General features: G+C 36.1%; 1 protein-coding gene across 1 annotated transcript in view; it reads right to left on the bottom strand.

Moving 5' to 3' along the window:
• SPATA17 (spermatogenesis associated 17) overlaps positions 1-27,873 on the bottom strand; it is a 166,883-nt gene that overhangs the window by 123,610 nt on the left and 15,400 nt on the right. The window contains exons 4-5 of the mRNA XM_081825178.1: positions 19,826-19,876; positions 8,093-8,196 (exon numbers count right to left, since the gene is read on the bottom strand). Coding sequence (XP_081681304.1) covers positions 8,093-8,196; positions 19,826-19,876 — 155 coding nt within the window. The remainder of the gene's footprint in view (positions 1-8,092; positions 8,197-19,825; positions 19,877-27,873) is intronic.

Here is a 27,873-nt window from a genome sequence, read left to right as displayed (position 1 = left end):
ATAGAAATTAATTTAAAAATGGAATAAGGTAAATATACTCATCCTACATTAATTGCCTTTGTAAGGAACTCTGCTTCTGTAATCATGATAATGTAAATACTGATACTGATTTCTCTGAAAATAGATGGAAGTGGAGATGGGAAGAATATGAGTTAAATCCTCATCTACCATATTATGTGAAAGTAATGCAAAAGATCCAAAGATGTAAAATCAGACAGTATCAGATAAGCATATAATTTAGAAATATTTGGTGTAAAAAGAAATAGCTAAAAGAAAAAAGTAGTCAACACTAGGGACATAGTAAGGATATGGCAAAGCAGTTCTTTTATCTATTATAAACATTTGGTAATAGGTAATAAATATAATAATATGCATGTATTATGTTGACATATATTCCTTTTTATTTTTTTAAAAGATTTTATTCATTTATTCAAGAGAGAGAAAGAGAGACAGGGAGCGCTGGGTAAGAGGAGGGGAGAAGGCCAAGCAGACTCCGTGCTGAGCATGGAGCCCAATGTAGGGCTCGGTCTCATGACCCTGAGTCTCATGAGATCGAGCCCTATGTTGGGCTCCATGCTGGGCATGAAGCCTGCTTAGGATTCACTCTTTCTCCCCGCCACTCCTCCTTCTGCTCATGCTCTAAATAAATAAATAAATAAACAAAACCTTTAAAAATAAATAAAAATGTAAAATACTTCTAAATTTCAAAAAAAATAAAGATGTTTGTATATTCATTATTGCATCTCTCCCAACTTTGTTCTATTTTTCCATTCTTTGCTTTTCCTTCCAGCTCTCCGAAAGAAAATTTTTAGCCATGGTTTAATGTCACAAAAATACTGATGATTTAGATTGTACTCAGCAATTAATGTTTCTATAAATTCTTTTAAAACACGCAAACTAATTCATGAAATTTTATGTTTGTTTATTTTGAATTAAAAATAGCCTCATGAAACTGAATGTTATTCTTATAACATCACAGGGAAGTATTTTTATAAATATTAGCTTTTTTTCTTTGTCCTTGATAGTAATAGCTATTATTTGTTGAGTGTCAATTATATGCCCAGTGCTTCACGTACTGCATGACTCACAAATATTCTGCAAAGCAAATACTGCTGCTCCAAAGTGCAGATGAAGAAACCTAATTTCTTTAAGACTAAGTAACTAGTTCAAGTTCACACAACTAGAAAGTGGCAATGATGACTAGTCCACATCAATCTGATTCCAAAGTTAATGTTCCTAGTTATTTGTGTCTTAAACTTGTTAAATTAAATCTTTCATGAAGTATCCAAGAGAAATGGAAACCTATTTCCACACAAAAACTTGTGTATAAATGTTCATAGCATCATTATTCATAATAGTCAAAGAGTGGAGACAACTCAAATGTCCATCAAATGATAAATGGATAAATAATATGTGGTTTACCCATAGAATGAAATATTAATTAGTAAGAAAAAGGAATGTAGTACTGTTATATACTACAGCATGGATGAACTTGGAAAACACCAGGCCAAACATCAGTCACAAAAAACCACTTTGTAAGATTCAATTTATATGAAATGTACACAATAGGCAAGTCTACAGAGATAAAAAATAGATTAGTGGTTGCCAATGGTGAGCATGGCTGGGAAGAATGCGGAGGGTCACTGCTAAAGGGCACAGGATTTCTTTTTAAGATAATAAAAATGTTTTAAATTGATTGTGGTGATGGTTGCACAGCTTTGTGAATATACTAACCACCACAGAGTAGTGCACTTTAAAGGGATGAACCACATGGTATATGAATTATATCTCAACAAAGCTGTAACAATAAAAACAAAACAAATATATCCTTTAAAAAAATTCTCATGATACATGAAAAGATAGGTAAAGAATAATATCCATAAAAATCTTTCTAGCCAAACCATGGTATACAAAATCAACATGCTGAAAAACTTTGATTCACTTTGATGAATGACAAATTTACATTCAAAATAGCACTATTGTTATAAGGTATTAACAACCAAAAACTACACTGAAGCATTAAACTTGGGGGAATATATTACTTCCAGCTTATATTTCTGTCAAAAAAGATCAGTTTTCTGTACTCCAAGCTAATAATGTTTTATTAATGCTAGCAATCTATAACTCTGTAGCTAATTTTTAATTTCATTATGTAATTTTCTTATTCATAACCTGGGGCAGTTTTTGCATATCAGGCTAGATATTATAAAGGAACATGTCTACCAAGTGCAAACCCAGTCTCAAATTAATCAATTCCATTTATCTTTGTGATAGGTGTACTCTTGGTTATAAAAATATATTCTTATATAATTATACATAATTTCTTTTACTATTATCTATGTAATAAATAAACTATTTCTATTAATAAAAGAGCAGATAAACTAAAGTTAAGCCTAATGTTGTCTGGTATCCTACATAATTCAAACCAAACATGTTCTGATGTAGAATATATTTTACTAACTTTTTGTTCTGCAAGTTATTTTACCCTGCTGAAAGATAGAAAAATGCACTAGGGGCACCTGGGTGGCTCAGTCGTTAAGCATCTGCCTTCGGCTCAGGTCATGATCCCAGGGTCCTGGGATCGAGCCCCACATCGAGCCCCACATCAGGCTCCCTGCTCAGTGGGAAGCCTGCTTCTCCCTCTCCCACTCCCCCTGCTTGTGTTCCCTCTCTTGCTGTCTCTTGCTCTGTCAAATACATAAATAAAATCTTTAAAAAAAAGAAGAATGCACTAGATCTTTTATTTTCTCTTTGAAACCCAGAAACTATACATTTAATCCTTGCTGGTATGAGTAATCAGAATACATCATAATTGCTTTGATACAATATTAAAGTGTGACATATAATCTTGAAAAGACATCACCTAAAAATATTGCCATAAGTAAAAGTAATGTAAATTTTGTCCAAGGCAAAATGCTGAAAATCAACCTTTACTGAACAAATTCTATATGCAAGTCACTGTGTGTGGAAAATATCCTGTAAGATGGCTACCAATAATTCCCACTGTGGTATTCATCCTTCATGTAATCCCCTCACTTTGAGAGTGGGGTGGACCCGGTCTCTTCCTTCAAATGAACAAAATGTAGCAAAAGTGATGAAATGTCACTTCAGACATTAGGTTATCAAAAGAATGTGGTTTCCATCCTCATGTTTTCTTGTGTCCTCTAGTTCACTTGCTAATTTCCATGTTATAAGCTGCCCTACAGGGAAGCCTACTTGGCAAGAAACCAATGGACTCAAGTGCAACAGCAAGAATAATGGAGGGCCACGTGAGGATCTTCCCCCAGTTGAGCTTTCATATGAGACTGCAGCTCTGGCTGACAGCCTGACTGCAACCTCATGAGAGACCTTAGTCTAGGCATGGAGCCCCTTCCAGATTCTTGGCTGATAAAGTGATGAGCTGTTAAGTGTGTACTGTTTTAAGCTGCTTTGAGTGTAATTTGTAATGCAGGAAAAGGTAACTAGAGTCCTGATTCCAATGATTCTCAATGAAAAATAGAATAAAGAAATGTGAAGAAATAATGCACATAAATGTGTTATATATGTTCTTCTATGAGAAGGAAAACACCACCACCTAGTAAAATTAATGACCCTAATGATGCTTTTAATAATCACCAGACTATTTAAATATAAATATTATGAAAAATACAATCAAATGTGCATGCCAAAACACAAATGTAATCATGCCGCCACTCTTCTTAAAAGGGAAGTCTACTCCAAAGTTCTCAGAATAGCATCCAAACTCTTTAACATGGTCTAAAATGCCCTGTTATGATATGGTTCCTACTAAACTGTCTGGACTTATCTTTAACCAAACCTTCTATCATCCTCCACGCATCAACTTCAGTGAGATTTCCTGTGTAAATGTCCTAATTTCTGCACAACCTTCAGGGTTCAGTTTCACAGCCTCTGAGAAACGTCCCTAACCCCCAGACTCCCACTCCTACTCTGACCAACACCTATCTGCCTTAGATGTTCCTCTTCTGTGTTTCCTCTATGGTACCCCGTAGCATCCTTTCATTACATTTATAAAACTGCATATGTAACAGAAAGTAAAACAGATTGTGATTTATACTAGAAAGTTAACTATAGGGGCGGCTGGTGGCTCAGTCGTTAAGCATCTGCCTTCAGCTCAGGTCATGATCCCAGGGTCCTGGGATCGAGCCCCACATCAGGCTCCCTGCTCTGTGGGAAGCCTGCTTCTCCCTCTTCCACTCCCCCTGCTGTGCTCCCTCTCTAGCTGTGTCTCCCTCTGTCAAATAAATAAATGAAATCTTAAAAAAAAAAGTTAACTATATATTTCCAATTTTGAGACAGTGGAGTAAATATCTCTCTACCCCTTCCTCTCTTAAACTTCCATAAAATAAGAAAGGCAATAAGAAAATAAAAGGAAACCCTATCGTTGGTAAAATCAGAAACACTTAAGAGTAATATATATGAAGAAGGGCCACCAAGAGTAGTGAAAATTCAACCAGTATTAGAGATGTCATGGAGACAAGACACCTTAAGATGCAGATTTCAGAGAGAGACTGCCAGGTGCAAAATTCCTAAAAATAGGTGGCATACTTAGAAGAAAAAACAGCAATGCCATCCTTGCTCAGAATAATATTGGAGAGCAAAACTCAACTGTGGCAGATTTCCTGAACTGTATGTCAGAGTGGCAGGGGACATTGGACTAAACGAGGAAATGCACAGGAATGCTATCTTTGCTATAGATCTCTAAGAGTGTTAAAGCAATAAGCAGTCCTAGAGCTGCCAATTACTATCAAAACAAAACAAAAGCTAAACCAGTTCACATACATAGAGATACGTACACATTATGTGTGGGGCTATACTTTGAGCCAAGAAGACTTCCTAACAGCCCCAGAGCACTCCTTTCGCTGTTCCCCAACACTGTCTTTTTACAGCACCCCATTCCAAAACCCTAGAAATTTCCTCAGAGTGGTAAATGTCTTTTGGCATGCTAATGGAGCTGGCTACCAGGAGAACCAATCATGTGATTAGAAGGTTGGGACTTTAAGCTCCACCCCATCCACCTCCAACATCCCTGGAGGGGAGAGAGGATGGAAGTTGAAGTAATCACTAATGGTCAAAGATTTAATCAATCATACCTAGCTAAGGAAGCCTCTATAAAAATCCCTGAACCTATAGAATTCAGAGATTTTCTGGGTTGCTGAACACATGGCCATACTAGGGGGATGGCCTGCCAGTCCCATCTTTTGCACTATGCATCTCTTCCACCTGGCTGTTTCTGAGTTTTATCCTTTTATAATAAGCCAGTAATGTAATAAATAAGCCATTTTCCAGAGTTCTCGAGGAGTTCTAGCAAACGACTGATCTTGGGGAGGAGGTCCTAGGAATCTCTGATTTGTAGCCAAGTTGGACAGAAGTTGTGGGTAAACTGGGGACATAACACTTGCGATTGATATCTACAGTTTGGATGGGGGTGGGAAGGGAGACAGTCTTGTGGGACTGAGCCCTTAACCTGTAGGATATGACACTATCACCAGATAAGTAGTTTTAGAATTGAATTAAATTATAGGACATCTAGCTGCTCTGATATTGCTTGGCATGGAAAACCCACACATTTGGTGACCAGAAGTATTGAGTATTGAGTAGACAGAAAACAGAGTACTATTTTTCCTTTCCAATCTCCATGCCATATAATCTTCTCAGTTCATCTAATAAATATAGCAGAAACGTGATAACAATACCTGCAAATTATAACACAGGAAAGAAAATTACATCTAATCAAGCATATAAAAGTGGATATAAATATCCTATATAAAATACTGATACAATTTACTAATAAATCAAAAGAATAACAATGGCTCAGTTAGAGATATTTCTAGCACAAAATGATGGTTTAATATTAGTATATCTCCTCTGCTCCTCCTAGATCAACAGACAGCTCCATCTTCTTGTGTAGTGCTAGCCACATCACCAAGACACAATGGTGAAGGTCATATTGGGTGCCTGGTCACCAAGGCTGCTTTTGACTCTGGCAAAGTGTACATTGTTGCCATCAATGACCCCTTCATTGACATCAACTACACAATCTACTTGTTCCAGTATGATTCCACCCATGGCAAATTCAATGGCACAGTCAAGGCTGAAAATGTGAAACTTGTCAGCAATGGAAAAAAAGCCCTTCTCTATCTTCCAAGAGAGAGATCCTGCCAACATCAAATGAGGTGATGTTGGTGCTGAATACATTGAGGAATCCCCTGGTGTCTTCACTACTATGGAGAAGGCTGGGGCTTAAAGGGTAGAGCCAAGAGGGTCATCTTTTCTGCTGATGCCCCCATGTTTGTGATTGGCATGAACCATGAGAAATATGACAAGTCCCTCAAGATTGTCAGCAATGCCTCCTGCACCACCAACTGCGTGGCTAAAGCAAATTGTCAGCACTGATACACCAGCTTCCCTAGTAACTAGAGATATACACAGTAATATCAGGAAGAAAACAAAGATGAATGGAAATACCTGTCCGATAGAAGATACAGGCCTTTACAAAGCCAGCCTTTCACATACTTGTCTCTTTGAGGACTTTCCCCTATCAGTGATGGGCTAGGGTGAAGCAAGAGAGGCCTCTCCAGTGTACAATTTAAGGATGCCCTCTTGGGGTTGTAAAAGTGCAGGGTTGGCACCTGCATGGCCCTGCTAGTAAGCACCTCTTCAACTTTTGTGCCTTAAGAGTCTCACTTATCTCACCTTAGTCCTAGCCCGGCACAAATTCCCTCTCTTGCATATTCTGCTAGCTCTTTCCTACGGGCAGGCTCACTCCTGCCATTTGCAGAAAGCCAGCCCATCGCTAGGACCTTTGATTTCTTAAGGAAGAAATTAAATAGCAGTCCCCTGGCATCCACATGTTTCTGAGTTTTCCAACTTCTCCAACTGACCAAAACCTACTGCAACCCTCCCAGACTTTTATTGCGGTTTCCAAAGAAATCAACCTTACAAATACCCAACAATTAATTTTCAAAGACCAGATCCTCTTATGTACCCAGCATACGTGAGAAATTTAAAAGTTAGAAAAATCAGTTTTCAGATATTTCTTATAATATGTGTAACTTTAGGGTCTCAGGCAAAAATCTTATTTTAATAATTTATTGTGCAATTGTTCTCTCTAGTTCAAAGAATTTTAAGAGTAAAATAAGATAAGGTATGTGAAAAAAAACTAAAACAATTACATAAATGGCAACTGTTTTTAGTTGCTATTTCTTTTTTATCTAAACATACTATAAGTCGATGGTCACTTACATGTTATTAGAATGGGGCATATTACAAGAGGGGAAAAAAACTATATTATTTGAAGTTATATGAAAACTTACACATAGAGCTTTGGTAAAGTTGACTGAATAGTGTTGCAATAGCTTGACTTTGCATAAATCTACAAAAGACATCATCCTATGATGTAAATCCAGGTGCTTTCTATGTGTTCAAAGAAACAAAAGCTGATAGTAAGCAGTCCATTTTAATTATGTTCCATGATATTTTCTCCTTTGAGAGGCAAGTTCTTACTATTGATCATATTTCTCAAAATACATCTGAGGCTTATCATACTTTAAATCTTCATCTGTGGAATCATTTTACAGATAAATCCATCTCAAAATGAGATAATTTTACCAAAACTATTTTGCATAGAATCAGAGAGGCCTACTGAACACATAAATAATCTAATTTATAGTCAAAAGTACAATATATTTAAAAATATGACAACAATAAATTTTAAGGTAAATAGAATCATATGTCTCTATCTTATCAATAAATTTCTATCTAAAATATCACTGAGAGGGCGCCTGGGTGGCTCAGTTGGTTAAGCTACTGCCTTTGGCTCAGGTCATGATCCTGGAGTCCCGGGATCGAGTCCCACATTGGGCTCCCTGCTCAGCGGGGGGCCTGCTTCTCTCTCTGACCCTCTTCCCTCTCGCGCTCTCTGTCTCTCATTCTCTCGCTCTCAAATAAATAAATAAAATCTTAAAAAAAATAAAATAAAATATCACTGAGTTCTAGCAAGTATTCCTAAGTATGGTAATGATCAACATCTATTAAGTAACCTTTTTGAGATTATCACTAGTAGAATACTCACCTAATTGCATCGTTGGTCTCTGAAACAGCTTTCAGGTACTCCTTCAAATAAAAATAATTAAAGCAGTATTTCCGAATCCTATAGCCTCGCCATCGCCTCTGAATCTATTGAAGTAAATTAAAAGATAAAATATACCAGTGAGCATTTTTAGTGAAAACATTAACAGTTCTTCAAAATTAAGGTAATGATGGATGATAACTCACATCAAATAAAGTTTTTGGCTTTCCCACTAACAGTATATATAGTTGCAAATGTAGAGTGTACTTAGATTATAAAATATTATAAAAACAAAACATATTTAGAGGTTATTAGATTTTAAAAAATTTATAATTTTTCACAAACACTAAATGTGAAATTAACTACTGAACAATTAAAAATTTGTTTTATCAATCTCTACCACTTCAACTTCCTGACCAAACGATTTTTTATTTTTCATAAACCACTGACTTGAAGATTGTATTTGGTCTCATTAAAATCAATTTTCAAATGGGCTTTTAAAATTTGATGGTTTCAAAATCTTTAAACAAAATGTTATCTTATATCTTCATCATGATATTTTAATACTTCTTTAATAACAATAGCTAACATTTATTGTTTTATTATGTGTGAGGTAGATGTATTGCAGTTTGCATGTATTTATGCATTTAATCTTTAGAATACCCCTATGAGAAATATTCTTTTTTTTTTTTTTAAGATTTTATTTATTTATTTGGCAGAAAGAGACACAGCGAGAGAGGGAACACAAGCAGGGGGAGTGGGAGAGGGAAAAGCAGGCTTCCCGCCAAGCAGGGAGCCCGATGCGGGGCTCGATCCCAGGACCCTGGGATCATGACCTGAGCTGAAGGCAGATGCTTAACGACTGAGCCACCCAGGCGCCCCCTATGAGAAATATTCTTATCATCTTATTTACAGATGAGAAAACTGCTAAATAGAGAACTTATATAATTTCTTCATAATTTTATAGCCATTGGTGATGGATCTAGGAATTACATTAGGACTTTAGAGCTCATTTTCTAAACCACTAAAATACAGAACTGGAAACAGAGTGAAATGCAATTTTCAAAGAACAAACATTTCTGTTGAAAGCACCTATGTTTTTTTAGACGAAAGGAGTATGGGGAGGGGGTCTCAGAGAACAAATTTATGTGGGCTACTTCTTGCCTTATTATGCTCCATTAATCACGAGAAATCAATCTCTTTATGTTTTATCTTTGCTAATATCATCTCTAATAGACAAACTCAAAACAAAAACATAATGCATAGATCTTATTTTTGTGGAAAACAAAACAAACAAAAAAAAAACCCCCACAACTTCTTTAAAGGAGTAGAGGAAGAAAAAACAGCAAAAGATGAAAAAAAATGTTAACCCTTAATTCCCTACAATTTTATGGCAGTTTACATGTATTTTTGAATTATTCACATATTATGAATGATTCTCTTTTTGGATATGAAGTCCTTCCAATGTTTTGCACAGTTAGCTAAGCTAGGAACACACACCTTCTCCAAACATTTTTTTTTAAATAGCAAAGGGTGATTAATATAGACTCTCTACACTTGTCCATTGGGTTTTATCCCAAAAGCCTATTTTTTTTTTTTTTAAAGATTTTATTTATTTTTTTGACAGAGAGAGACACAGTCAGAGAGGGAACACAAGCAGGGGGAGTGGGAGAGGGAGAAGCAGGCCTCCCGCGGAGCAAGGAGCCCGATGCGGGACTCGATTCCAGGACCCCGGGATCATGACCTGAGCCGAAGGCAGACACTTAACCAACTGAGCCACTCAGGCGCCCCAAGCCTATTCTTTTTAAACTAAATATGTTGAGCCTAAAATTTTTTATAACTTGAAAGCTGGATCTATAAGAATAAACAGAAAAATGTTTTACTTGTATTCTATATTTTTCCGTGTTTTAAAACATGATCATTTAATTTTATAATCTGAAATACAGTACATGAAAATTCTGAAGAACTGTTTTAGTCAATCTCCCAGTATGAGAATGACTAAAACCATTGAAGATATGCAAAATAGCTTGTAAGAACAATTAAATCAGAGATAATTCTAGAAAGTAACAAGTAGAAAAGCAAGCTAGTATAACAATGTTATAAAATGCACCTTTCCAAATATTTTTCAAGTGATCTTATTTTAGAAATTCATTAAATAAGAAAAATTATTTTTTTAAAGTTATATACTCATTTTAGAAACTATCTCCCTCTAATTTGACCAAACTGTATTAGAGCTGACAAAGAAAGGTGAGGAATTGATACAAACCACTTTCCTAATGAAAAAGAATAATCAGTTGGAATATGTATATGTATATAAATCATATATGCAAATAAGTGAATATTTTCCTGGCTCATCTAATTTAATCATTACAATATCATTTTGAGGTAGAGATTATTATTAGTCTCATTTGATAGAAGGGGACATTGATACTTAGAGAGGTTAAATCATTGCTTTCAGTCACAGAGCTGGTGGGATAGCTTCAAATATTACACCATGCTTTTACTTCATGTACAGTCATACAACGAAAAAAGAGAACACTTTCAAACAAAAGTACGGACAGAAAATCCATCATTAGCAACAGAATTGACTAAGGAAAAATGGGAAAATATTAGGATATCATATAGTGTTAAGGTAGGAACTACTTATAAAATAAAAACATCATTAAATTCTAAATCAAATAAGATTAAATGATGCATGCTGGATCACTGAGAAGGAAAAAGAAAAGATGTTGATTCGTGATTAGGTCACACTAGGGCAGCGTGTATGCCCATTCTGAGAGAAGAAGTCTGAAAGGACAAAGCTAAAATTGAATCCATGTCAATAGGAAGGATACCTGAGGAAGCCAGCGGCATGGACTCCCTCCCACTTCAAACCAGGCAAATACTAGAAACAGCACCAACCACCTCCAGAGTCTATAACTGGTGTGTTATCAGGGGATCTTCTAATATCCAACCTCCCTAGACATCTACTCAAAGGCAGGCTAAAATTCCTTTCCAAGACAAATCCTTTTATTCAGAATTGGGTATTAAAACACATACTGAGCGGGGCGCCTGGGTGGCTCAGTTGGTTAAGCGACTGCCTTCGGCTCAGGTCATGATCCTGGAGTCCCGGGATCGAGTCCCGCATCGGGCTCCCTGCTCGGCGAGGAGCCTGCTTCTCCCTCTAACCCTCCCCCCTCTCATGTACTCTCTCTCTCTCTCTCATTCTCTCTCTCTCAAATAAAGAAATAAATCTTAAAAAATTAAAAAAAAAAAACACATACTGAGCAAGTGATGGTTAAAGTAACAAATTAAAACTCATCCACATTAATAATATTGATTGATAATCAATCTTTAAATGGCTTTGCTAGAGGTAAGTAGGTAAAAGTAGAAAGAAACTGGATGTTTGACCGGGTGAAGATGCTGCCATCCAGGGAAGGGAAGCTCATGAATGTGCCAGGTATTACATTAACTGCTTTAATTCTCATGCTAACCTTGTGCATGAGGCATGATCTCCATGTTAAAAATGAAGAAACTGAGGTTAAGGAATTTGATCAAGTTCACATAACCAGTAAAATAAACGGCAAAGTCAGGATACAAACCCAGCTCTGTCTTATTCAAAAGCCCAGACTCTTTCCACTAAAACATCTTATAGATGAACTACATAAGAAGAAAAAGTATGTGTATGTGTTCTTTCATTTAAAAGATTCCATTTTCCTATGTTATAAGGAGTCCAGTTTAACCAATCCCTAATTGATAGAAGATAGAATACAGTGGAGATTCTACTATACTTTCTCTTATAAGAACAAATGACATCTGTAATTTTGCCTAAATTTCCTGTTGATGTCCCAGTACTAGTGAATCAACTTTAAATTAAAAAAAAAAAAGTTCTTTCAAGAGGCAAGATGACTTTTTATAACATTTCTTAATTTCAAGGTGAATGGGTTATGACTTCAAAAAAAAAAAAAAAGGCTAGTATTCATGTCCTTTAAAGTAATTAGCAACTTTCAGAAGTGATTGGTATAAAACAATTATTGTCATTGATCAGCTCTGAATAGATAATTTTAAACAAAGTCATTGTGTGCTCAGCAGATTACAGCTTGTTAACGGGCAAGTTCTAAATGACCTCTTAAGCTAGTCAAATCAATGATGCATATTCCTCATTAAGTAACATCAAAATGTAAGTGGTCTTATAAATAATGTTTATTTTAAGCACTAAAACAAATGGCAAAACCTTGATATACCAAAAGCCATCTGCTCATAGAAAAGATTTACCCTCCACTGGTTTACTTTTATTCTTCAAAATTCATAGTAACATTACGGTTATCAAAAGAGAAAAAAAAATGTCTTCTCACCTAAAATTAAAATGAAGACATGGAAAACAAAATTTCTATTACTGATAATAACCTACCTAGTATCAATGGTCTAAATGTATTTGAGAGCATACAAGTAGAACTCTTACTCATAGCTATGCTCTTATTTATTAGAATGCTCAACATCCTAGATTATACAGTAAGCACAGAAAAGTAGGTTTACTAAATTCTCAAAGGTATTTCAAAAACAGTAACATCCAAATTTCATACTAGGTGTCATTGAATTATCATGTCAAAAACATACATATATGAATGGAAATCTTAACTAGGTATTTTTAACTAACAGAAGATTCTGGATAATCATTCCATATGCAGTTTCTTCTTTTCAATATTGTTTCCTCACTCTACCTGACTTTATACTCCCTTTCACTACAAATTTATTTAATCATTTCACAATGTTACTGGTACTAGAAGTAGTAGGAAGGGAGAAGAAATATTCTTTTGCATGGTGATGGAAAATTTAAATATCCATCCATCATCAGGCAAAAGCTTGGGGTGGTCTATATGATCCTTTTCCTCTTATTCCTTGGGCTGACATTTTGGGATATCTTTTTCTATTAACTGGTATTCCTAGAGCCTAACATAATATCTAGTATATAAGAGACATTCAATATTTTGTCCTAAATTATTTCCTTAATTACTTCCTGAATTATTCCTGATAAATTCCTATTTATCTCTATCCATCTAATCATGGAGTCATTATTTTAAACGTACATACTTCATAGTATTACAAATACAAAAACCGGATTACAAATAGTTTAGGAGATTGAAATGGATCCTTATGTATCTGACACATATTCAACTATTTTTTAATTAAAGCCACCATATATGGGGTGCCTGGGTGGCTCAGTTGGTTAAGCGACTGCCTTCGGCTCAGGTCATGATCCTGGAGTCCCAGGATCGAGTCCCGCATCGGGCTCCCTGCTCGGCAGGGAGTCTGCTTCTCCCTCTGACCCTCCTTCCTCTCATGCTCTCTGTCTCTCATTCTCTCTGTCTCAAATAAATAAATAAAATCTTTAAAAAAAAAAAAAGCCACCATATAATCATTTCTAATATTTTTATATTTTAAACACAAGTGGGAAAAAAAATAAAATGGTTAACTGATGTTTCAAGCTAGATTAATGTTTGTAAATTAAAATTTGTATTCATAGATCCAGACCTCTAAGAAGAAAGAGCCAATAAAGTCATGGTTACTTTGCAAATTGGTTGTTTTAAGTGATCTTTAATCTAGTGATCCTCCTGTTATTATAGTCTTTATTTTTCTTTAAGTGAAGATTTCTACCTGAACTAAAATATTTTGGGACACTAATTTCAAGACAAATCATTTAAAATAACTGAAATAACAAAGGATCAGCCGAGATGTTCTAGGTTCCAAAAGAGTATCATTACATAATTATATATGATTGATCAGTAACATGTACAAAGTTTCCAGGGTTAAGGGAATTCTACTTGAAATAATCAATTATAGCAGTAGCTTTTTAAAAACTCTGTAAGCTTTAGATTATTTCCATTTTTCATTTCTCATAGATTTTGAAAGTGAGAAGAAAAAGTCTGATGGAACATATTTTTTAAGAGATCTCTAAGATACTACACATTAGCACTTCCTGAAATTTGCATTCATATGATATTGCGCCAGTTGTCCTAGGACAGACAAGCAAAGGAGGACTCAAGATGTGTAAGATAACCCAGTGGAGGCTTTTCAAGGACATTATAAGGAACGTATACTTTGCAGAGAGCACTTTGGTTAACTTCCAAACTCTGTGACAGACTACATATCCTCATTATGTTTCGTTTACTGAAGACCAGTATACTCTTAGAGTTAATGTATAGAGAGATTAGCAGTTGAAATTGCTAGCAGTCTTAGGGTGATGATGGAGGACAAATCCTGATGCTAGCAATAGCAGTAGGTAAAGGCCCCAGCCTTCTTTTACAAGGAGAGGTTTGTCATCCAATTCTGCCTGCAAGGAGAAGCACGTAACACTCACTGTGGTCTCCTACTAATTGTCACTAAGTTTAGAATTCCCTAAGTAAAATGTACTACCAGTAAGATGCTCGTGAATTGTGAGGACCAGGGATCAGTTTATCAAGTAAACCAGAGCATAAGTAATGAAGTTTCCATAAGAGCTCAGTCCAGGGTTCACATGGTTGTTCTCATCCAGATACTGAGAAAAGGGGAAGACTGGCAGTAAAGGCAAGAGTACAAGCGGTCAGAAGTAACAGAAATGTGGGTACCAGCCTTCTAGGGTTCAATTCCCAACACTATCACTTACTAGCTGTGGGACCTTGGGCAAGATATCTTTCTGTGATTCTATTTCCTCATCTTTCAAATTGGAATCATAATGGTATCGACCTCTGAGAGTTGGTTGTGAGGATTACAGAGAAGAGTTAAAATATTTAAGACTGGTGCCTGGAGGGTAGTAACTGCCATTCAATTGCTAACTCATTATTATTTACTAATGGTTCTGACTTACCAAGATTTGGGAATATGTGGTTTTACAATCTTTTTCTTGCCTGGCCTCAGACACATATAGCTTCCACTGATGATTGGTTTGACTAAGGTATGCTCAGATCTGCCAGCAACATATATATATTCATACTCAGGTAATAAGTGTGAAAATCTGGAGCCATTCTCTTGGGGAAATAGGAGCCTCAAAGACAAGGTTGAGGCTGGATATACATTCAGCCTCTTGGGTGACCTATAAATGGAAGACTTAAGTGTATGATATATACCACTCCACAGAAGAGGCTTCATCTGGGATGGGGTCAGACAATAAACGAAAGTCACAAGCAAGAGAAAACACTAAATGTTGAGAACCATGAATCAAAGTACTGGGGAAAAGGAACAAGTAATAGACCTTAGGATGCATGAAATAATCCTGCTAAGCTATACTTTCTTTTTGCTACCTGGGGATATTTTTTAATGGACTTTCTATACATAAAGCAATTTTGCCTTCATCTTTATAGTACTGTTATTAGGAAGCTGAGTTGCTAAGCCCAGCGTTTGGTGGACCTGAGGTGACACCTAAGTGCTTAATTAGATGTTCCCTGGCATCAGAAATGGAGGGTCAACTCTATGCCAGGCTGTAAAAGGACAGACAATTGTATATCTAAATGAGATGTGGAAAGAAAGGAATTTAGCAACTGAATCAGTTCAGGACATTTGTATAAGATACTAAAAGCTATTCAAAAAGAGAGAACTAAAAAAAAAAAAGTTGGGGACCAAATTTAGACAAGATTCACAATGGAATATCCAAAATGCTGGAGGAAAGGCAGAACCCTAATCTGGAGTAAAGTTGAATTAAAGACCAAAAAGGCAATAAAGTGTCACAGAGAGAAACAGGAGGAATAGGGCACCAGGAGCTAAGATAAAAATTTATTGAGCAATCTATTGCTGTCTTAATTGACTGTCACTGACCTAGCAGCATATCAGTAACAGGGATTTTAAGAAGGCATGCTGTGGGTTCTGACAGCAGCTTATATCATAGCAAACCTCCTTCAAACCTGTACATGTTATGATACTTAGGCAAGGTCCCAAAGTTCATGAGATCTTCCATTCACATGAGAATTGCACTAACCAAATAGTATCTTACCACGTCCAGTTTATTTATACCACATAACCTCAACAGATTTTCACAAAGTCTTAAAGGTCCCCCAGCAAAGGCTTAAATAATTTCCAACAAAGACACTGAGGGACTTAAACAAAAAGTACTTAAAACAAATGACTTTTTTTACTCCTCGTTTAGAAAAGAATGGGCTAACGTTCATTGACTTATTCGGGGAAATTTATTAAACCACCTACTATAAGCCAGGAACTGTAGATACAAAGACTAAGAGGATAGGATCTGGGCCCCAAGGGACTTACAGTGTGTGGGGAGGTAGGTACAGGCATGTAAATTAGTAAGGATAATAAAATGTTACAGGTTCTATAACAGAAGTATGTTGATGGTAAAATAGGACATAAAAAGAGTGATCAATCTACATGGGTAGGGGGATCGTAAAGTCTTTAGAGAGAAGGTGACCCTTGAAAAAATAAATACAGCAAATCAGGATATGGATACGTATTACATTAAAAAATCATATAATTTATTCTTTATTATAAGAAAGTGACATCTATATAGGAATGGATAGGCTAAAAAATATATTTCTTAAATCCCTCTATTTTCAGGAATGCTCCACTAGCCTCGTTAGCAATTGGTGAAAATTTGTCATGCTACGATTCAGTCAAACATAATTTGTAATCAGCTCATTATATAAGGCAAATTAAGACAGAAGTTTTTCTTTTCTATTGTATGTGAAAATCTTATTCAAGATTTGTGTGCACATATATCAGTTTGAATATTATTGGCCATATAAATTTTTGGTAGTTATCTATGACTGTTAGAAATTCTTCCTCCTGGACACACACGGCCACCCATATTTAAAGCATTTAAGGGATAGTTATTTTGAACAAGGTTACTCGGTAGCTGATGAACTGAAAAGGCAGAGGTATAGCTATTAGAAGTAAAACTTCAGCTAGTGGTATCTAGCCAGGATTGTAATCTTCAGATGTGCACAACATGAAGGTATGTGGACCACATACTGGTTTCTTCAGCCACTCTCTCTTGCAGAAAGCACAATCTTCAGAGCACCATCTTGCAAAACTGCACTTCTTACAAATAAATTCAGTTCTGGTCACTGTGATCAACCAACACTACAATTTAATCTTTGCTAGGCAGTCATTTTGGCCTCCATGCAAGTAAGCCTCATTCCTCATTGTAGGAACATGAAGTAAGTACCTAGTCTATTACCAAGTCAACTCATCCAAACCTCTGAAGGCAGCCTTTGAATATCTTCATTGGAGAAGTGTTTTTATTATAAATTTCTCACAGTAGTGCTTACATCCCCCACATAGCCTCACAGAAACTCCTGTGTGTCGTCAGTGGCTTGGCTCAAGCCTTCCTCCGCCTCACTTTAATGGTCACTGCATCCTCACCTCTACTCTTCTCTCCTGGAATGTGTTGCATAAAAAATAAGTCTGGACACAGCAAGAGAGACTTTATTTCAAAGAATTATGATAAGGGAGAGGGAGTGAATGACCATCACAATAGGTGGAGTGGACTTCTGCAATAGGGACAGTGCTTTGACCATAAGATCTGTAAGCATGTCAAGAATTAGACACAAAGAGTTTTGTTTGTTTGTTTTTTTTAATAGGAAGATGTAAACAAGGCTAGAAAGAACCTGATGTGGGGAAGTGGGATGAAAGGATGGCATAATCGGATAGATCAGAAAACTCTTTACCCGGAAGCCAGCCTATTCTCAGGAGGAGGTATTATATGCTGGCTAAAATTCAGGGACCCGGGGGGAGAGAACTTTAACCACAGTTTGGTTAATAAACATGTTTTTCCAATTGATTGATGGAGACAAGCAGTTGTGCTAATCATATGTGAGGTAAAGAATGGAAATTTAGGAAGGGGGGCGCTGTGCCTGGCCTTGTCATAGATAAACAAGGGACATTTCTGTGCCTCTCATCTAAGTCATGTGGTGAAGAGCAATTTTTTTTTGCAGCAAGCTGCTTCCAGAGGGTGGGGAGATTTTTTTAAACTTTGTTGTTTTTCATGATCACAGGACTCAGGTAAAGTTTAACATCGTTCACTAACATTAATCAAAGACAAGTTGACTTTGGGCCATGCTAGTAGGAAGTGCAGCTTTTAATATAATGTTGGGAGTAAGTCAAAAACCCTGCCTTTCAAGCGGCTTATACTGATGTGGGTTTCTTCGATATGCCTAATCTAGGTAAAAAGAATCATGATTCAAGCCAGATCAAAACTCAATAGGAAGACTGGGGGCTAAATAGCAAACAACAGAATGCATTTTTCTAACCCTGTCTTCTATGTCTTTATCTTCCCTGGTGATCTATGGAAACATCTAAGCCTTAGGTCATCAAGTACTTTGTTTTCACAGTCATCTATTGCTTTTTACTTTGGAGACACACCTGACACAAAGTAAGCAGAAAAGAGAGAAGCTAACAGTGTTGAAGGCTCAGAAGTTAAGTCTTTGGCAGAGTTATACAGAGAATCAAAATCTCCTAAATTCCCAGATTTAAGCATTTCCAGTGAAAGAAGAAAACCAAACTGTTTTCCTATACTATTATATTATTAACAAAGGTAAATAGCCCACTGCAGCTACAGTATGTGCCTTTGGCTCAGGAAAAAGAAGATCTACTTCTTCCTCTTCCTTTTCTCTCTAAACCATAGGGGAACAGAAAGGTGGACACCTGGGTGGCTCAGTCGGTTAAATGTCTGCCTTTGGCTCAGGTCATGATCTCGGGGTCCTGGGATCAAGCCCCATGTCGGCTTCCCTGCTCAGTGGGGAGCCTGCTTCTCCCTCTCCTTCTGCCCCTCCACTCTGCTCATGCTCTCTCTCTCAAATAGATAAAATCTTAAGAAAAGAAAGAAGGAAGGAAGGAAGGAAGGAAAGGAAGGAAGAAAGGAGGGAAGGAAGGAAAAGGAAAAGGAAAAGGAAAAGATAGATCGTACGTGGAGACCGTCCCTGGTATAGACTCTCAGCACACACCCAACCTGCAGAGGAAAGCACCCTTCCCAAAGCAGTATAAATAATCAAAATAATGTTAATTTAGCTGCCATAGTTCCGCACAGGACTTTCAGAACATATTTTACTATGCTGCTTCACCCAAAATAAAATCTATTATTAGCAGAAGAACAAATAGATTAATGAAAGAGAATATAATAAGGCAACATAAGTTCTAAGAACATTTAGGAAATTCACCAAAGTATTTTCTCCATTTATAATAGCTCCACAATTAAGTTATTACCATACTATCTGAGACAAGAGAACTAATACTTTTGTTGTGCCCATTCCCAAAATCTGTGCAGAAACCAAGCCAGCCTCATAATCACTAAGCTCAGCATTCCATTAGGAAAATAACACATAAAATTGAACATAGAGATGATAGAAATAAAACTTCTAAGGTGGAAACTGACTTTATTACTGCTAAATCATATGAATAATTTCTAATTGATTTGTATTGGGCCAGCATCTTATATTCCAGAACCATGTTCATCTATTTATCACAATATTCTATAATATGACATATGGAAACTAATACAATGCTTCATTAATATTTACGGTCTTTCTCTAGTTATGGCTCAGAGATATTTAACATTCTAAAACATAAGCACTGATAATTACATGTTTTACATTTTACTCTAATTTTTAATATTGCCAAGATTATTTAGTATAACTAACTTTTTAACTATGTACTCTTTTCTCTCTAACCATTAGCATATCAATCAAATTTGCATTATTCTGGCTTGCTCATTTTATTAAAAGCGAATTCAGAGCACAATTGACTTTTCATTTGTTTAACAAGTGAAGAAATATTTACCCTGACAGCCATTGCATTGTAGAGATTCATCTTCATAGCACAAGATGCGAACTGTGAATCAGGAAAAAAAGAGACGGCATATAGTTCAGTTACACAAAGACAGTGCAGCCTATTTTTACATATAAAAGATAAGAATCTTTATACATAATACATAATAAGAGTTCTGGGCTTAGAAAAATGAAATCAAACTTTGTATTGAAGAGATAGGCTTCCTAATACATAATGCAGGCTTAACCAGAAAAATCTATGGTAGTCAAACTAGGAGCTAATGGAGATATATGATCATAAAATGCTCTCCGCTGAGTTTGATAATCAATGGTGCTCTACTGAGAATAGAATAACAAAGCAGAAATATTCACAAGTGCTGGTGACACGTAGTATTGTATGATTTATTCACTGGGGTTCTTTTAGCCAAAACTCACAGTAACATAAAAGGAATTCATATTTCAAGACGTCTGGTTTAATGAAAAATTCAAAGAAATGCTGTCTTCAGTCGAAATCCTTCAAGGATATGGATGCAGTGATGGAGCAAAATTGTGCCTTCCAACCATCTGTACAAAATGTTATGTACTTAGCTGCCTCCTGAGTAATCCTTGGGAATTTTGTTTCATTTAATATTCATTTTAACACCATAAAATCATAAATACAATGATATCACGTTACAGCAAATCCCCTGATATAGTGAAGACTTCCTAAGGTCTTGGTTTCTTTCTAGTATAGATACATCTGTCTATTAATATACAAATCTCTGTTACACTACATAATCATTTAGCAACATAGCTTATTTCAAGGCAAATATTGCTTTAAATGAAGTCTCTACATCTGTTATATCTTTTAATTAAAAACATAAAATTAACATAACTCATGACAGTACAGTAAATAGTAAAAGCAATGAAATATACATTTTTAATACAAAATATTACTTTATCTATTTTTATTCAATCGAAATTCATTTGACTAATATAACTTGAGCTTAGGCATTAGGTGCTGTGTTTCAGGCAAAAATCAGAGATAAGTGCCTTAACCTTTTATATAGGGGATTTCTTCCCTGCAACAAACAGAAATTCATATAAAAGGGTTTCACTGTAATAAGGATTGTTTGAATTGCCTGGTCTGATCCAAAGCAAACTGTCTATGGAGAGCAGCAGGGCTGGATTATTTATCAACAGTCTGAGCAATTAAGAAACAGTTGGCTGCAATATGTTATTTACAAATGAACACAATGATGTGACTTCGTTTTAAATTCTCTTTCTTCGTCATAGCAAGTGAAGTATAATTCTTGGCGTTTGAGGTGAATACTTTAACACCATATTTCTTCAAGTCCGATTGATGTAGATATAACCATTAAATTATTTTATACAGGAGAAACATACTAAAAATTAAGTATCTAAAATGTTTGGGTTCAGAAAGAGGCAATGTTTCTTATCTTTAATATGGTGCTGTTCAGTTAGCAGCACTGATGATGTTTGAGCTTTCAAGCCACAGACATGAGTGCAGGTCCTGATGTTGCTTTTACCAGCTGTGTGGCTTTGAACAAGTTACTTATATCCGGCAGTCTTGACTTCCATGCTCACAAAATGCAACAGTACATATTTCATAGAGTTGGGGTGAAGATTAAAATGAGACAAAATTTTTAAGGTGCTTGGGACATAGTTGATGATTATAAAAGGGATTATCACTGCTGCTCTTACACATTTTGTAGCTAAAAGTATGTAATTTAACAATAAGTAAAATTCTGAAATGTAAGAGGTTAAATTTTATTCTGGACTCAGAGAAAAGAGAGATCTAGGTTTTAAGTGTATGGGTTCTGACTTTTATAGCTAAAAGGTGGAAAAGCACTTTGATTCCAATATATCATTCTCATGTGAACCACTCACTGATATTAAATTCATTTGCTTTGGAAAGTAACAAAATATATTTATGTGAAAAATATTGCATGATCCCACCTTCAAGAGGTACCTGAAACAGCCAAATTCACAGAGACAGAAGGTGGAATAGCAGTTACCAGGGGCTAGAGGAAGGGGGCAGCTTTTGTTAAATGGGTAGAGTCTCCATTTGAGATGAAGGAGAAATTTTGGAGATGGGTAGTGGTGATAGTTGCATAAAAATGTAAATGTACCTAACGCCACTGAATAATATGGTACAGTTAAAAATGGTACAGATGGTAAATTTTATGCTATGTGTATTTTACCACAATTTTCAAAACACTAAAAAACATCATTTGTGAATGTGAATTGTTCATTTTCATAAGCTTATCTATGAAGACACATTTAGACACTTTAAAATTTTGTAAGATTTCTTTCATCTAAGACTATTTCCATTCTGAGCAATGATACTACTTGTTTTATTAATATTTGTTCTTTTGGTATATGAGTAGTTAAAATATAAATCATACAAAAGCCTTTGTTCTTAATATTGTCTAGAATTCTGTCCTCAAAATTTGTTTTTTAATTCCATGGAGTTGGATAAGCAAAGAATATCCTAGCTACTAAATATTAATAGTATTTCCAACAATGATGAGCTACTATAATTTCTCAACAGACAAAATTCTTAAAATTTTCTTACTATTTATTAATTTCCCATTTTATCATAAGATACTAAGTCTACTAAGACTAAAAATCTGGAGTGAAAGTCAAGCATGTTTGTTGAATAAACAAAGAAAGGGAAAGAGAGGGGAAAGGGGGACAGAAAGAGAGAAAGAAGGATAAACAGAACTGATATGTTGCATTTACAACAAATAGAGCAGGAAGAATTTCTGGGATGAACACTAAGTCAACCATTTGCTAGCTATATGGCCTTTGTCACACCATCCACCTCAATTTTTACAAGGCTTCTGAAATTTTTTTTGGAGGATATAGCCCTTTTAAAGACATAATTTTCTGCGTGGTTAGTATCCATGTGAATCTTCTGGACAGGGCTGCTATTCAGTGGGATTGGACCATGATTACCGATGAAAGCATGTTTCATATTTTGAGTTTCTTTCTTTTTTCTTTCTATCAGGTGAATTACAATGGGAGGGTGGTTGGGGATAAATGAGAACCACCCTCTTAGAGGTCAAGAGATAGTCAAAGCTTACCACAATCAGGTCCCAATTTTTCCCCTCAATTATCTCTTACCACTCCATTCCTTTAAAGCTCAAGCTGATCAAATTACTATTTTTATTTCTTTACCTCCATGTCCATATTACTCCCCTTGCCTCCAAATGTCTTACCATTCTTTTCCAGCTGTACAAACCTTATCTCTCCTGTTTTTCTTGCAAGCATTTATAGGAGAAACTATCTTTTCTCTCCTACTCCAAGTACTGTCAGCTGGAGGAAGCTGGCATTCTCCTAGTTCCAAAGCATACTTTCAAACAATTTCATACCAGTAAGAAGTACTCCTTCAAAAAGGACAACACCAACAACAAACCAAAAGAACAAGGAACCTTTTTAATCTCAAACTTTCCACACTTAAGACTATCCCTTTCGGTATTGTCATACTTCGGGTATCTGATTACTTACCCTCCTTCCTCCCTCCTCCTCACTTCTCCCTGACTTGCTCCAAGTATGCTCTAAAGATTCTGACATCAAGCTAATGGTCTAACTCTTCATCACAACTCCTGTCATTATCTTGAGAGTTTTCAAATTCATGTAGACAACACATTTAATTACTAAATCCATAGCCATGTTCCAGACCTTGTGAACTAGAAATGTTCCCCCTCTTAAGTCTTAAACTCTTAATGCAAATTCCTCTCCTTCAACCCCTGGTGGCTTGACTTCTCTTAAAGGTTCTTCTATCTGGTTTAGACAGATTTAATACAGATATTTCTTGTTCCCCATTTTTAAGTTCCTTCTTCACATATTTTTTATATACAATGGCTACATGGTATTTTGCTACATGAACATACCATAAATGACCTAATAGTTCCTTTATTGAGTATTTATGTTGAAAACCAAAAAAAGATGAGTTTCAAGGAGGAAACAGTCATTTTCAAAAGCACACTTTAAAAAAAAAGTTGTTTTTTTGTTCGTTGTTTTTTTTTATCAAATGGTTCATTTTTATTCCGGTATAGTTAACATATAGCGTTCTGTTAGTTTCAGGGGTAAATATAGTGATTCAACAATTCTACACATTATTCAGTGCCTACCACAAGAGTACTCTTTAATCCCCATCACCTATTTCACCCATCCCCCACCCACCTCCCCTCTGGTAACCATCAGTTTGTTCTCTATAGTTAAGTCTGTTTCTTGGTTTCTCTCTCTCTCTCTCTTTTTTTTTTTCTTTGCTCCTCAAAAGCAGAACACTTAAAGTAATACATATTCATAATAATTTTGAGTAATACATCTATATAAACTCAACCAGATCAGTTGGCTTTTTGTTAAGATTGAGCAGTACAAAGGAAACACTTGCATTAAAGTGATGACAATGGAACCTTTAAAAGCCATGCACATATGGATAACAGATATGATGAGCATGAGGCTTTGTTATTTTCCACATCAGTGCTATCCTCATTTCATAATTTTGAGTATAATCATTAAAATGATTTATTATCAAATAATCCTGAGTATTTTGTGCATATGCTTTGCCTTGTTTGTTGGCAAATGATACCAATCTGTTCATTATCAACAGCTGATTTTTAAAATACCCTTTCTTTTTCCACATACACACAAAATTAAAAGCCATATATATTATTTCTTACAATTATTATTAATATAATCTTTAAAAGCAGGAGAACCAAATCTAAATTCATTTCATAATTATCATGAAAATATATTAATAAAGTTTTAAATTAATACCAGCAGGTCAGAAGCTTAAGTTATCTAGCCTTTAGTATTTATCTAAACTACAAGACCCTGAAGGGAAAAAATGTTTCAGTTTTCTGCTCTGACACTAAACGGTGATAAATGTTGCCTTCTTAACTTATAACTGATTTGGAGGTCCTTCTGTTGAAGTTTCTCTCTCCCTCTCCCTCTCCCCCTCCCCACCTCACACTCTCTCTCTAAGATAAATAAATCTTAAAAACAAAGAACAAACAAACAAACAAGAAAGCTCCCAAAACAGTAGGACCATTTGAGTATCCAGTAAGAAGAGCAAGTTGCAGTAAAGTTAGAGCAAGAGTTCAGCAGGTATGAAAACGCATATGCACCGAGCACACACACCAGATAGCCATCGATTTCACTAACAGGAAAAGATTTTCAACGTTGTGAATCAACAATCCTAGACCCCTAAGATGGACAAATTTGGGTTATGTTGCCAGATACAGCAGCCTGGAAGTCAGCAGGAAGGCCAGAAAAGGAGGTAGAGAATAAAAAGAAGCAAAAACAATAGTCATCAAGGAAGCAAGAGTCCAATCTCAAAAGAAAACTGTTAATGACCTATTATTGTTGAGTTAATGAGGGTACCGTAGTGGAGAACCCATGATCCTTCAGGGCTGGATAAGCTAGCTGGTGTCACAATGAAAATTATTTAAAAGCTGGATAGAAATATTTTAGTTAATAGAATTTTGAGGGAGGCTGTCTAAAACTACTGAACCTACCTAAGGAGATCCTAGGACCTGTCTTTTCACAGTTCACTTCCTGTGTGACTTTTGCCACATCTCAGACTGTTGACAATGCCAAATTTGCTAGCGGTTCGTCTGGTTACTGTGATATTGTGTCTCTGCTTTTCTAGTCATTATCTGTGTATAATTCCCTTTCCTCTGCCTAAATCCCACCTAATGTGTTCCACAAGTCTCAATTCTTGGCCCTGGCTCTTCTCTTAAGATATGTTTTTTTTCCCCATTAGGTAGAAATTCTAGTCATCTTGCAATGATGGTTCTAAAATCTTTGTGTCCAGCTCTGACTCTTAATCTAAACTCCCATTCAGGAGTTCACTTTAATAAGCATTTGGGGGCGCCTGGGTGGCTCAGTTGGTTAAGCGACTGCCTTCGGCTCAGGTCATGATCCTGGAGTCCCGGGATCGAGTCCCGCATCGGGCTCCCTGCTCAGCAGGGAGTCTGCTTCTCCCTCTGACCCTCCCCCCTCTCATGCGCTCTCTCTCTATCTCATTCTCTCTCTCAAATAAATAAATAAAATCTTTAAAAAAAATAAATAAATAAGCATTTGGGGAGTGTTAATTATCATATGCCAGACACTGCTGAGCGACTCTGCAAAATCGCCTTACAAGATACCACCACATGGAGGTGTCCTAACATCATCACAAACTCAAAAAGCTCAAAACATCTTTCTGTAAGCTTTACTGAGTGCCCCATCCGAAATGTTCCTTATAAACATGCACGCTTTTGTTATCATTATAACCATTAATCAGGTTTGCGGAGATAAAAATGCAGCTATCTTAGCAGCTTACAAAACAAAAAGTTTCTCACTCACATTATGTGTAGACTAGGGTTCCCTATAGCTATCTATGCTCTACATCTCTTCATCTTAACCCCAAGGATGAAGGAGCAGCCCAAGACTAGGGTGCGCTATTCTTATGCCAGAAGGAAAGAGGAAGAAAGCTTCTTAAAGGTTCATCCTGAGTGTGGCATATGTCCCATCTGCTCACAACACATGGCTTAGCCCAAAATCAATGAGATGGGAAAGAATCATTCTTTTATGAAGAAGGGGGCAGTGAATAATTTTGACACATATTGATACAATCACCAGCCGTGTTGACCATAGCAAAAGTCTTCCAACATATATATCCCTGTGAATCATGTAATCAGTTAGCAAAAATGTCTGCAGGCTTTCTATGTGACATTTGCTGTGATACATTTGAGATACAGTAAATTGAACAGTTACCCATTCAGGAGCTCCCAGTCAAATAAGAGATGTAGATAAACAAATGTATCACAGTGGGACAAATGCCTACATGAACAAAGCTAGGAAGGCACACCTGATATCTGCAGTCTCCCACCATTCTACACTCAGCTTCAGGAGCTCAGGGAAGGTTAATATTTAAGTCTGGAACAGTAAGTAGAGATTTGGACCAATGGGAGGCAGCTCAGATGAAGGAGGGAGGGCATTCAAGGCAAGATAAAGGGCTTTGCAAAAAAACCTGTAGGACACTGCATATTTTGACAATAGCAAACGATTTAATGTGCCCAAAGTATATTTTATACAGGTGTAGCAAGAAGTGAGGTTAGAGAAGAAGCAATAGGGAGACTATGAAAAACCTGACATGTCACATGAAAGAGTGTGAACTTTAGGCTGTATGCTATGGCAAGGGCTATAGGCATGGGAGTAAAATGATGATGTTTAGACTGAAGTCAAGAGACTTTTATGAGGGGAAATGGAAAGTGTTTGATGGCTGATAGGAGATAAATGATAGGGAGAAGGAGGTAGTGGAGAGTCTAGGATGACTGGATTTCTGGTTGAATGGTTGTACCATTTATCTGAATAAAAGAATATATAAGGAGGAACAGGTTTGGAGTACCTGAGGGGCATGCAGATAATATTTTAATAAGCAGCATGTGGATTTATATGGATCAGAAACTGAGAACTTTAGGCAAATCACTGAATCTTCCTAAGCCCCCATTTTTCTATCTATAAAATGAAAATAACACCTGTACTTTCTACTTGACAGATTACTAGAAAATATTAAATAATGGATATAGTTTTTAAACAAGAAATTCCTTTAAAAATGTAGGAAATTACTTTTTAAAAGTCACATTCAACTCCTGACCAACCTTCTGCTAGTCCCCAAATTCTTTGAGCCATCCAGATCAACATCCTCCTGTCTCCCATCATACCATGCTCATTCCCAATTTCAAAACCTCATTCATGCTGTTCCTAATGGAAATGTCCTTCCCTCTTCCCAGTCTACCATTTACTGATCCCCTGGAGGTCAGTTCAAGTCTCATTTCTTTGATCTTTGGAGATAACATTAACTCCCCATTTAAGCACTTACTATCTGTCCATGTGTCTGGTGGGAGAGTCCCTTTTAAATTGACTTTCCTTTTTTATTAATTTACTTAATAGATAATATTTTCATATTGTTTAAAATTCAAAAGCTACAGAAGAGTTTATAATAAAAAAAGTCTCTTTTTAAAGATTTTATTTATTTGAGGGAGACAGAGCACATAAGTGGGG

Source organism: Leptonychotes weddellii, chromosome 6 (assembly GCF_054177405.1).
Source record: "Leptonychotes weddellii isolate Sample4059 chromosome 6, ASM5417740v2, whole genome shotgun sequence".
Taxonomy (NCBI): Eukaryota; Metazoa; Chordata; class Mammalia; order Carnivora; family Phocidae; genus Leptonychotes; species Leptonychotes weddellii.
Note: the sequence above shows the minus strand (reverse complement) of the source record. Positions and strands in the feature narration are given on the sequence as shown.